Source organism: Mya arenaria, chromosome 13 (assembly GCF_026914265.1).
Source record: "Mya arenaria isolate MELC-2E11 chromosome 13, ASM2691426v1".
Taxonomy (NCBI): domain Eukaryota; kingdom Metazoa; phylum Mollusca; class Bivalvia; order Myida; family Myidae; genus Mya; species Mya arenaria.
This window is the reverse complement of record NC_069134.1, coordinates 58,182,814-58,196,441: the sequence shown is the minus strand read 5'-3', so window position 1 is coordinate 58,196,441 and position 13,628 is coordinate 58,182,814. Positions and strand designations below refer to the sequence as shown.

Genomic DNA, 13,628 nt, shown 5'->3' with positions numbered 1-13,628 from the left:
TAAAGATTGTTAGCATTGATTTACGTAAATAAATGGTTTGATTCGACATATGCACAGTCGCATAAGCATTTATTTTGTGTAAGAACGTACAAACAATCTTTAAGTTTTTTAGTGGTCTACATTATATTTTCTAAACTACCCATTAACTTGGCCAGCCACTGTTAATATCTACTGCTTCACCTGATTAAAATCAATAAAGGCTGGACGCTGATTTACTGAAATAAATGTAATACTGCCTTCTCATTGGACAAAATATTATACTGACCACTAAATTTTTCATACAACATGAAGCGGATGTCATTGACCGTTTCTTGTTTCTTTAGCCAAAATTATGGGTTTTCAACTAATCTTCGTATTGTCATTGTAATGTCACGCCAATAATCATAGAAATGACTTTAACAATACATAAATTGAGCTGTTCTGCTAAATTCATTGATCTATTGTTTTTATTAATGAAAGTAGCATCGCGGATTTTGGTATATTCAATATAAGATATTGTAAATCTGGTAAAAATGACTGCGCATCTGTTTATGATTTACTCAACTATGCCACAGTCAAGTTAAAACAAGTTGAAGTTACTTATTATTCAGTCAAAAATGCAATAAATATAATTTCACTCACTGAAAATTTTCAAATCTCATTTGAACGTCCTTGACTATGGCTAACTTTGTTAGTAAATTTAATTAGAATCCTTCGTTAAAAAGAAAAGAATTTAGTAGCATATATACATCTAGATGCTTCATTTCAAAATTCATCAAAAAGATAAAACATAAATTGAAAGCAATAATCTTTTTTTAACCATAGCAATAATTGTTGATAAATCACAGACAGATGCCCAAAAGGCAGTGAAATTTTGGGTATATCGTTCACTAAAAATCCCAAAACTTATACCCGCGCCGAATGGCCATAAACTCTCGGTAAGACACTTTTTTCTTCAGATAAAACAAAGAAAAATGATAATTTTGTTTGTTTTGAAATTGTAATTTCATATAATTTTGTAACAAAACCATAAAAATTAATGTTAAGTGGATTATTGTTTAGAGGCTGTTACGTTAATCTAATAAATTTTTAATAATAAAGAAAAAAATAATGTATGCATTACGCCAAAACATTTAGAGATAAAAATTAAAACAATAAGTAGTTCAGAACTTTGTTAATGTTAACAACATTGTTTAACAATATGGTTGTTAACTTTAAGCAGTGAAATATGTTATTGTTTATTGATCTATTTGAAATAAATTAGCATAGCTGAAACAGTTCTGTAACAAGTACTTAAGATAACAAGAGTGTGCATGAAACTCTAAAGAGTAATAAAGATTTAAAAGTTAACAACAATTCCGTTTACAAACATTGTTAACTTTAACAAAATTCTGAACAATCGGCTCAATATGTGTTTGTGTGACTTTATATATTATTCAGCCAAAATATTAAAATATAATGAAGCAACAGTCATGCTTAATTGGTCAGCCTTTTCAAACACACATAATAATTATATACATGTATATTTTTAACCCAGAGGCAAAGCACACTTGATACAACTTTAAACAAACGAAACATGTACAAACATTTGACATGTTCATTGTCAAAGACTACACTCATTCTGCCAAATTTTCTCCCCAATGCATTATTCCACTTTACTTGAATGTCAAAAAAATCTTATCCAATTAAGGCCACAATTCAAAAGATAATTTGTGAGTCCTTATCCGACCCACATATGAAGGAATGGGTCGATAGATTAAATTGACCGTAACTTTGCTAAAACGCTTATTGACAGTTTAGTGTATGAACTGATCTCATGACATTCAAGTTGTTTGAAAAAACATTCTGAACTTCATTAAACTGGGATAGCATTATGCCCTAATTCAAAACTCGGAAATTCACAATTCATGATTGTTGCTTTTAGTCTTTAGTCTTTCATGTAAAATGATGTAAGGCTTGTTTAAAGAAAATTCTATTTTTGAACAATTTTGGGACCATCTGGTGTCTTAGGTCCCTCTAACTCATTTGACTTTAGTGATAAAAACAAATAAAAAATATAAGCTGTTATCTATGGGTTTTTTTTAATTAATAGCTAAGTTGCCACAAATTCCCTAGTTAAAAAAGAGCCTCAATAACGCTTACGCTTTTTCTTTTTTTTATCATTAACAGAGACACGAGTTAAACATGATAATGCATTAAAAAACAAATGGGACATCAACCTATATTGTGTGCTTTTACTTCAATAATGAAAAACTATAAAATATTTTGGGTCGCAATTATTTATGTGTGTTGGTTAGCTTAGACCAAGAAAACCATTTATTAATTTTGGCCTTATGTCTGAAATTTTGATAGATCAATTATTCAAAGCTGACAATCATTGTCCACTTACAGAATACAGAAGACTTGGAGAAGCATGTGTTTGCTATACAAGTAAACTGATATAAAAAGATTCAGCTTTAATAATAACAAATTCAAATGAAATAATTCTGTTACGTCATTTGAATCAGCATCTTCAGCAATCCTGTTAATTTATTTGATCTACACTATATTAGTACCGTACTGTGGGAATATTGACCAACACAATCATGTTTTCTCCTTTTCAAATGATTTTGCATGTTTCAATTTCATACTCTTCAACTTAGAAGATTAACCACGCCATCATACATGTGTTTTGTTAACTACCTCACTAATTATTCATAATTACGAGAATTACCTAGCAAGATGTCTCTCTGTACTCAATGAAGGAGGGCATAATATTGCATTGGGGTTAACCAACAATTTTATAAGAGTAGTCGATCATGAAAATGAAAGCATGATATAAAGTTTGTTTCGGCAAAGTCCTTTGTAAATAAATTCAATGTTAATTAAATACGTACTATCATATAACTTTCTATGTTAACTAACGTTGCACCATGATTTAACTCGACATTTACAGTAATGTAGAATAAGGCAGGTAAAGAAAAGATGGCTAATGATGTTTTTTTGCGAGTGGGTGGGGTAAATGCCTACCTGGCATCATGTAGCCGGGTATTGTCCCTGTCCGTCCACTCGGGTCCCGAACTGGCGGTAAATCTCCTCCAGCCTCACCTACTGTAGAAATACATAACATTATGCAATGTCACTTTTAAATTTCATTTGAATATCTTAAACTTAACTAAATTTCATTTGAATATATACCTTAAACTTTTTTTCAGCTATGGCCAAGAGTGATGGCCAATGGACACCAAGGCTATCACTATACCTTGACTTCATCTTATTTCAATGAGAGACAAATGTTTTAAATGAAAACTAAAATGATCTTTGAACAAGTGAGTCAACATGTTTACAAGTACAAATACAGTCTGATTACTGAAATGCTTTTTATTGACCAAGGATCTATTTTGCGATTGTTGAGGTAAAATTCAAGGTCTAAAATTTAGGACACCATTATCTATTTTCATAAAACAATGGTTAATTAAAAAAATCCCTAGCATTCCCTAAAATTTAAATTTGTGACCGAATTCCTCAACAAAAACATTTTATATTTTTTACCAACACAAAATCACACAATCTAAATACCACAATAATTACCGCGATAATCGTCAAGAAATGTTTCTCCTCGTCTCAGCACCTCCATTCGTTTTTGTTTCTGTGTTTCCTTATTCGCGTGCCAATTCTTCAGAAACTGTTTGGCTGTCTCGCTAATCTGTTTGCCGTCAAGTGTGTCTACAAAATGTTTCAATCGATTCCATGATAAACTTGCAAATTAATGTACAATTTAAATGAGAAAATGTCTAATTATATGAATAATTTTGAATCTTTAGCAGGTAAGCTGTAAACAGTATGAAGGAGAAAGTAAAAAAACAACAGTACTGTATACAAAAAATATATATAAACAAGAGCCGTCGTAAGAGAGCGCGCTCGACTTCGCCGCTTTGACTTAGAAGTGAATACAATAACAATGAAATATTACCAAGTTTGGTCTATTTTTGTGAAACCTAACTAAAAATATTCAATACATAAGGTGACTTTGATGCTGCCCTCCCACCACCCAAAAATGACACAAGTCATTCAAATAACTTGATTTCCCATTATGGAAATGTGGTAAAGAATATAAAAATATGCCTTTCAAAAGAAATTAAAATAAAATTTAAAAAAATAATAATAAAATAAATTCAATGGCCATATAGTATAGCCCTCCTTGTTTTCCCTTGGTAAAAAACTGGTTAAGAATGTAAAAATGTGCCTGTCAAAAGAAATTTAAAAAAAAAAAAAAACATATTCAAGGGACATAATTTGTATTTAGGGTTGAAATGGAGTTATGTTTCTTGTTGTAAGATGGTCGTAAATAATTTTGAATTTTATTAAGTGCATTGAATAAAAGGTATAGAAGTTTTTTTTATTAAAATCCCAACTTGCCCTTAACTTTTACTTGCCTAAAACTTTAACCTAAGTCAATCAGGGGTCATAACTTGTATTAAGGATATGGAGTTATGTAACTTTATTGGGTGATGGTCCTGAACAATTGTGTGAAGTATTAAGTCAATTAAATAAAGGGTATAGAAGTTATTAATAAATTTCCCAACATGCCCTAAAACCTTAACCTTAGTCTAATAGTCAATCAAGGGCCATAATTTGTATAAAAGATAATATGGAGTTATCTAACCTCATAATGTGATGGCTCTGAACAACTGTGTGAAGTATTAAGTCAATTGAATGAATGGTATTGGAGTTTTAAGTGAAAATCCCAACTTGCCCTAAAACTTTAACCTATCAATCAGGGGCCATAACTTGTATTAAGGATAATATGGAGTTATGTAACCTCATTGTGTGATGGTCCTGAACGACTGTGTGAAGTATTAAGTCAATTGAACAAAGGGTATAGAAGTTATTTATAAATATCCCAACATGTCCTAAAACTTAAACCTGAGTTTCATAGTCAATCAGGGGCCATAATCTATGTAAAGAATAATATGGAGTTATCTAACCTCATCATGTGATGGCTCTGAACAACTGTGTGAAGTATTAACTCAATTGAATGAAAGGTATTGGAGTTTTAAGTGAAAATCCCAACTTGCCCTAAAACTTTAACCTGCCCTAAAACTTTAACCTAAGACAATCAGGGGCCATAACTGGTATTAAGGATAATATGGAGCTATGTTACCTCATTGTGTGATGGTCCTGAACGACTGTGTGAAGTATTAAGTAAATTGAACAAAGGGTATAGAAGTTATTTATAAATATCCCAACCTGCCCTAAAACTTTAACCTGAGTTTCATAGTCAATCAGGGGCCATAATCTGTGTAAAGAATAATATGGAGTTATCTAACCTCATCATGTGATGGCCCTGAACAACTGTGTGAAGTATTAACTCAATTGAATGAAAGGTATTGGAGTTTTAAGTGAAAATCCCAACTTGCCCTAAAACTTTAACCTGCCCTAAAACTTTAACCTAAGACAATCAGGGGCCATAACTGGTATTAAGGATAATATGGAGTTATGTAACCTCATTGTGTGATGGTCCTGAACAACTGTGTGAAGTATTAAGTCAATTGAACAAAGGGTATAGAAGTTATTTATAAATATCCCAACCTGCCCTAAAACTTTAACCTGAGTTTCATAGTCAATCAGGGGCCATAATCTGTGTAAAGAATAATATGGAGTTATCTAACCTCATCATGTGATGGCCCTGAACAACTGTGTGAAGTATTAACTCAATTGAATGAAAGGTATTGGACTTATAAGAGAAAATCCCAACTTTAACCGGACGCCGACGCCGGGGCGAGTAGTATAGCCCACCTATTCTTCGAATAGTCAAGCTAAAAATCTTTGTTTTTACTTTCTTTAAAGGGTAAAGATCTAATCTTTGGTTTTATCATATCTTTTAGTTATTACAACAGAACACAATTTGTAATATCTAAACATCTGAAAATCTATACCACACCTTGATTTTTTCTTCATATTATAAAATAATGGATATAATATCATCTTTTCTTAAAGCTACACTCTCACAGATTTACCATTTTTACAACTTTTTATATTTCTTTGTCTTGAAACATCTTGACATGAACCAATTTCTGCCTAAATATCTAGACACCAGTGATAGAAGACTGATGACAAAATATCAGATGGCAATTTTTGATATATTCTAAAAGTGTTACTTAAACATAAAAACAACAATTTTCAATGTAAATAATAAACACTGCAGCATGATATTTTGTCAGCCGTCTAGTATGCGCAATTTACTCAAAATTGGCTCATTCAAAGACAAAAAATGAAAAAGATGTCAAAAAAGTAAATCTGTGAGAGTGCAGCTTTATAAAGCCTGTATAAAAAATAGAATTAGAATTTAGAAGAAACAAAGGCCAAATTTACAGATCTTGCACGGACACTTCACAGGAAGGGAAGCTTGATTTCAATTTTTGATGTCCCCTTAGGATCACTGGCAAATAAAATTAGTGTTGACCCCTGTATCATACCAAGAGACTTTAAAAACAGTGACTTATAGACACTTAAATGTGGGAATTTACTTAAAGGTTTCACTCTTCTTCCCAAAAAGACAAACCCAAATTAAAACAATTGTGTTAATTTACCGAAAAGAATGAATTAATTTCAAAAACAATGATTCTTATGAAGGATACAATATTTTATATGAAAGAAAGGTGCAGAAGAGATGATAGTTAATCACTGTAAATCTTTAAGGACTCACCAGTTATTTAATATTTGTACCTTTTCAGCTAGTAAATACACGATTACCATCTTGTTATCAGTAATTAATATTTTCCATAAATTTATGTATTATTTAGTTAGTAGTTAAAGGTCTCTTACTCAAAATTTATGTTTTTTTTAAACTTGTGTATGTATTGATTTTAAATACTAGTGTCACTTTAAAATAAGGTGAACATACCCAGCTGCTTCGCCATCACTATGACTCGATCTCGATACTTGGCCTTGTGACACAGAGGGTTTCCCATTAAATCCAATCTTGTTAACCAATACCACTGTCCAAACACATGTGCTAGCTCTTTCATATCGTTTAAGTTGTTGTCTATTGCAATAAAATGTGAGAGCTGTCTTAAACACTCTAAGTCTCTGATACTGTCTAGATTATTTCCACTGATATTAAGCATTTTTAGTGATCCCTGAAACAGAAAGATATGTATATCATTGACATTCTATGATGTTTAATGCATATTGCGATAATCGAATCGAATTGCACCAACCATTTCGATTTTCAATTGGACAACAATTCCGAAGATAATAATATATTTGGAATACATTCTTTATACATAGTATTATCATGATTAATTAAATCTGGAATCAGTAAGTGTGATACTAAAGTCATGTACTTTGGAACAGTTAGTAAATTTCTTTAACTTTATACTGTCTTTATAAATTTAACAAATGAACATAACAACTTAACACAAGAAACATAATAATGGCACATCAGTTGCAAAATGATGCACACCACATCAAGTACATGTAAGTGTAACGGCATTACAAACAGATACGTAATTACTGGAATAACATAAGCAACATCGATTCAACAACCACAATCGATTGTTGACGACATAACATTGTCAGCTATGATTTATCGATTGCACTCTCTAATCGTTTCATCAATACATATTGCTATCATCAAAAAACTAACTCAAGAGAATCTTTGTACTATTTGGTAACTTAAAGAATGATATACGTATGGAACGCTCAATCAAGAATCAAGATTTTAAAAAAGTAATAACCCTGGAATATCATCCTCAGTAACCAGGATATTCATCATGTTTAAATCAATATACAGTGAAACTGCGTTCCTTCGAACAAGCGGTCGGTCGAGAACCGGCGTTCCCTCGAGGTCGGAGCTTGGTCCCAAACTTTTTCCTTCTATTTTCATATAAAATATACCCACGCTGCCTCGAAACCTAATTATGTTGAGCAGTCGAGCAATATCCTCGGTCCCAAGTACCCAAATCGTGCACAAAACCTTATGGCTCCCTCGAGGTCATAATTTCACACTTTTTCCTGAACGCGTGTTCCGAAATAAACAAACAATAGCCAGGTGTTAAAATTTTCGCAAGTTGTAAAATTTACAATGACAGTTGAAAGGCAATTTGATAAGGTGTGAAAAACCGTTTATCACTGTTAATGCATGACCGATATTAGTTGATATGGGCATTTGAGATGATAATTATGAGAAGTTAATGACGAGAAGTTAATTGTGAGAAATTTAGATGAGTAATAAAAACATGATTAAAACACTACCATATCGATCCAACATATCTGAAAAGAATTCCTTCTTGTCACTTTGCTTTGCAATATGGCAAATGATAAAGAACTTAGGTTCTTTGAATTCACTGCTGATGCTGACCGTGATCTTCAGATGCTCTGTACGCTGTCACGTCACATTACGATTGAACAGTTCCGCGAAACTGACAAGATGCGCCAATCAACAATCATTGATTTTGCGAAACTTAAATCTGACTAATGCCACAATATGTACTGTCATTCAAATGTTGCTTGTTACGAAAATGTGCTTTTTTGTTAAAATAAACATTTCTATTTATTCATTATTGTTTGTTTTTTTCTTTTGCGTTTTACATTTAGTTTATGACAGCCTTTGAACATATTAGCGATTTCCACAACGCAACACATAATCGGTGTCTTAGTAAACAGTCTGTTTGACGACTTCAAACTTAAAATACAATGAAAGATATTTCATATCAAACTGGAAAATTGAAAATCGGATCGCTCGAAACATCGGTTCCCTCGAGGTATTGGCTCGGTCCCTGGCGACCTCGAGCGATCGCAGTTTTACTGTAATACTATTAAGTAGAGTAAACACAATAAAAACATGTGTTCTAATGATTAATTTATAAAACCTGGGAAAATCAGAAAATTGATAAATATTCCAGACAACTCACAGATATGGCTTTTAAAGAACGTGGGTCAAAGAGAAGTTTTTCGCCCGGCGGTAGAGACTGGTTTTCCAGATGAAGCTCTTGTAGTTTCTCCAGCTTCTCCAGCCCTTCTACAACTGTTATACTGTTCCCACCCAGGTACCTAGAAAAGCAAGTTAAGTAAATATAGCGATTAAATGAAACAATGATCAAGAACAAATGAAAATTGATACTACCATTATACAGTTCCTGCCCATATACCTAGTACTGCTAGAAAGGCAGGTAATGTAAATATAGCAATAAAACGATGATCCAGTAATTTAAAATATAAGTGCCATCTGAAACGCTGAGAAAAGCACAGGGCAAACACCAAAATTATCTGCCAATTTCAAGAAAAAGGACATATTAAGATAGCTGCTTAAGTTTTAATTTAAGTTGTTTGCATGCAAATACACAAAAAATAAAAGGTGGAAATAAAAGTTCTTTCCTTATTTACTAAACTAACAAATAAAACTCTTTGCTCAAAATCTTGCATGTTATTTAAATTTTAATTTCATATAACTGCAACAACTCACAATTTTGTAAGTCTGTGAAGGTGTTGTAGACCCTCTACTCGACTGATATGATTATTCTGTAGATACAGCATTGTCAGAAACTGGTTGTGGTGGAGGGCTGGGATCGACGTCAGCTGGTTGTCATACAGATAAAGGACGGACAGGTTCCTACACATTGACATGTCTTCTCCCTGTAATTTTTTTAAACAGACCAGTTAATTATTACTTAAGAGCAAAGTTTCTTATATATGGTTCAAATTATTTCCGAAAATTATAATGATGTATTACTAGTACTTTATTACAATCTTAAAATTATCATTTAGTTTAACAAATCAATACACACTTCAGAAATACAACTTCAAAGCCTTCAATAAAGCAAATCACATAAAATATGACTGATGATCAATATAAAGATCTCGATCCTCAATTGTAACAGATTGTTGCACAGTTGTAAAAATGGAAGTCAAGGGATAAGAAATAATATGAATACTTTTTTTCGACCATCTCTTTTTGCCAAAATAAGATGTCATAAAAGAAACAGTAAAAACACTCACAACTTCGTCAATGCACTTGTTCTCTAGATAAAGATGAGTAAGCCTCTTCAAGTAATGGTTCATCGTTTCATCTCTCTTTTTCTTTGTGTACCCCGAGGTTCCCCTCGCTATCAAATCAATTGTCAGCTTCACCATTCTGAAAATAAGAATGCACGTTCAAATAGAAAAATGGGAAGCAGGTTTTTTGGCTTAGCAGAAGGCTTATATAAATGATATTGTACTCAGCAACTTAATGCTGCTCCAGGTGAAAATCTAAGATATCAACATTTTGCCTGTACATTTTACAACGATATGCCCTGTCAGGAGCTCACACATTTGACTGGCCAGAACACTTGCATAGTGTTCTATCAATATCAGGTAATTAGATCCCAATTGAAAGATTGAGATGATCAGATCACCTGAAAAGTAAATCCTGGGATGAAAAGTGCACTCCAACCCACAAGAAGGGCTCCCACCCACAATTGTTAGAACATTAGCATGGGGCTCTAACCAACAGAGCTAACCAGGTTTATATCAACACACAATACTTCCACACCCCTTGAACCTTTTAGTCCGATCCAGGCACTCTAGGGTTTAATTTCTGACATCAATGAAGTTAACCTGGGTGGAAAAGTGCACCCAGTGTGGGGCTCAAACCAACAACTACTGGAAAACTAGAATGGCATTGTTACCAACTGTGCTAACCAGATGGCTAGTTCTTACCCATACACACACTACACTTGTTCCATAACCAGATTTTTAAACTTTGAAGCACAAGAAAAATGCAAGATATAGAATTTTAGAATAGAATGGTGCGACAACAATGTCAATGGCGCAAAGCACTTTTCCCCATTTTTCCTTTATGGTTGCAACGGATCCCCGAATGGAGACTGACAGCCTGGACTTAGATGATCATCATATCCAAAGATAATCAGAACAGCCTTATACCTGGACAAGTGTTAACTCTATAGCATCTATAGTGTCTTAAATTTACAGGCAGAAATGCCACAGCGTTAGACACTTCAAACTCATAAATTTCAGTTTTGACAGGTAATATCTTTCAGTTTTTGTTGGAACTTGGATATTGCAGATAAACATTATGTGCATTTCATTTTGATTATAAATGTGTAAATACTGAAAATACACTTACTTATTGCATTCACTTTCAAAATAAATGCAAACTTCTCAGTAAATCTTGTTTACCCATGACCGACTAGCATCTGCCGGAAATAACGATGCCAAAAAAGTAGATCTTCAAATAGTTCCTTTGATTGAATACTTTGATGATAAAACACTGAATATGTAATTGAATATTACTTCTTTAATAAATATTCATTAAGTAAGCTATAACGTCCTTTGCTGACTAAATGGTGTAAACAAAGTTTTGCACAGCGTGCAATAATACATGCTAATTTTCACACAACACGTGCGAAGTTGCTAGGGAAAACAAAACGGTGTGCCGAAGATTTAACCAAGGAAAATCAATCCTAAAGGTTACAGACGACTATATTTATAATGTAGCTAATAAAACTGTTTATGAGGTCACCTCCAGAATCCCGCTTAATTTTGAACTGAAGTCCGAAATACTATCTTTATTATCGACGCTGCCAGTTTTCTGGATTTTTCATATATTAATCAGTTATAACACATGCATAGTAAGTCTAAATTATACAGTACATGTATATCAGGCATGGTAGGTGTCCAAAATAATTTTATTTACATGCTTAGTTTAAGGAAGGTTTGACATGAAAATTCACTGCTGTGCATTAATTCCTTAATTGTTTATTGCTCCCGTGTCACAAGATTTTTCAAGATTCAACACATTTATTAAGTAATTTGAACACAATCGTATTCCTCATTACATGATCAAAATATAATTCAATTATAGATATATACAATGACAATACAATAGGTTTGAATGTGAGACACGACAGATATAATATGATCACTATTAATAATCAGTATTTTGCACATTAGATATGTACTAAATAGTGTTAAAATTGACATAGAGGATGAAAAAACAAGCGTTAAGCAAAATATTTAAATTCTATTTGTCACGAAGAGTGGCATATCATATAACAATCAGGTACTTTGTAAACAATCAAATTTTAGGAAGAAATATTATAAGCATATATATAAATCAAGTAGAGTTATATTCTGAACGTAAGCCTTACCTAGGTGATAGTGGTTACGAAACAATATTTACAATGTCATGACGTCGTTCGAATCCGTTAGAAATAAATTTGCACAAATTAAGTTGAATGGTATGGTTCCTGTTTTGCATAAGTTCAATGAATTTAATCATGCTAGGCCTAACAAAGTATTTTCGTTTTAAATGTAGTCTACGTAAATCAGTAAATACCTTACAAACACAAACAAAGTGAAACTCATCTTCAATATCGCCACTATTACATATGGTGCAATAACGTTGATTATGAGGAATTCTATTGTTGCCATAACGCCCAGTTTCAATACGTAAATGATGAGACCAAAGTCGCAATCTAGTAAAAGGAATTCGATATTTAGAAGCAAATCTATCGAGATACTCAGCACGTTCGAAAGATATTTTAAAATGTTTATAAGTACACAAAACGGGGCTGTAACTAATAGCGTTGTACCAAGATTGTTTAAACAGATCAATAAGTCGTTCCCTATAAACTAAATAAAAAGATTTCATATCGACACAGCTGGGATTATTCCAAACATTTGAAAAACCAGCTGAGTCCAGCAATATTTTTACATGACTAGCCCAATTGGACTTTCCTTTCATAGAGTCTGATACAAGATCATTATACATTGTGCGAACTATGATATTATTGTTATTGAGTGTTTAACACCAAAATTTTATAATTCTTGTATACCTTGTTATAAACAATGGAAATCTACCAAGTTCTCCATATACTGACATTGTTGATGTTGACTGTTTTACATGTAATCATAATTTACAAAACTTAAGATGAACCCTTTCCAAACCCCCAAATTTCACACCCATAATTTAAAACTGGTGATACAAATGCGTCAAATAATTGACATATCGTACTTGATTTTAGAGGCTTGTTTTTGAATTTTGAAAGAAGGACATTAAGAGCCTTTAAGCCTTTCCCCGCTAGTGTTGTTTGGTTCAGTATAAAACTTCCGGTAGAGTTAAAAACAGTCCCAAGGTAATTAAAGTTGTCAACAGCTTCTAAGTTATAGCCATTGTATGACCACTTTTCAGTATTTTTGATAGGGCCGAGTTTTCTAAACACAACAATCTTACTTTTATCAGGGTTTACTCCCAAAAGACTTCTGGAAGTATTTCTCCAAGAAAAAGTCGCCGATGGGAGAAAACATTAGCATGACGGACTTTTATAAATACTTTAAATCTCTATCAGAAGAAACTGAACACGGTCATAATGCTGCCGTGATAGAAGAGGACGTGCCCCTTCCGCACGAGGAGTTAGACGTTGACGTCACGGTGGACGATGTTAAACGTGCAATGAAAACATTAAAACGAGGGAAAGCTGGTGGTCCTGATTTTCTTATCAATGAATATTTTATTGAAGCGGGCGACATTTTGATAGGTCATATAGTCGATTTGTTTAATCACATATTACACAGCGGAGTATTCCCTAAAGAATGGATGATCGGCATTATAGTACCAGTATTTAAAAAGGGGGTCCGAAATGACGTCAATAATTACAGAGGTA

General features: G+C 32.8%; 1 protein-coding gene across 23 annotated transcripts in view; it reads right to left on the bottom strand.

Annotated features, from left to right (window-relative positions):
• LOC128215578 (protein phosphatase 1 regulatory subunit 42-like) overlaps positions 1–11,327 on the bottom strand; it is a 34,889-nt gene extending 23,562 nt beyond the window's left edge. For 17 of the 23 annotated variants that reach the window (XM_052922266.1, XM_052922271.1, XM_052922268.1 and 14 more), the window contains exons 1-7: positions 11,090–11,327; positions 9,961–10,096; positions 9,428–9,597; positions 8,877–9,015; positions 6,866–7,100; positions 3,550–3,684; positions 2,989–3,069 (exon numbers count right to left, since the gene is read on the bottom strand). In XM_052922266.1, the coding sequence (XP_052778226.1) occupies positions 2,989–3,069; positions 3,550–3,684; positions 6,866–7,100; positions 8,877–9,015; positions 9,428–9,597; positions 9,961–10,095 (895 nt within the window). In that variant the 5' untranslated portion in view covers position 10,096; positions 11,090–11,327. Of the gene's footprint in view, positions 1–180; positions 216–891; positions 933–2,988; positions 3,070–3,549; positions 3,685–6,865; positions 7,101–8,876; positions 9,016–9,427; positions 9,598–9,960; positions 10,097–11,089 lie in introns of all 23 variants that reach the window. The other 6 variants (XM_052922267.1, XM_052922270.1, XM_052922282.1 and 3 more) reach the window with 4 other exon arrangements.
• Between the last annotated feature and the right edge of the window lie 2,301 nt (positions 11,328–13,628).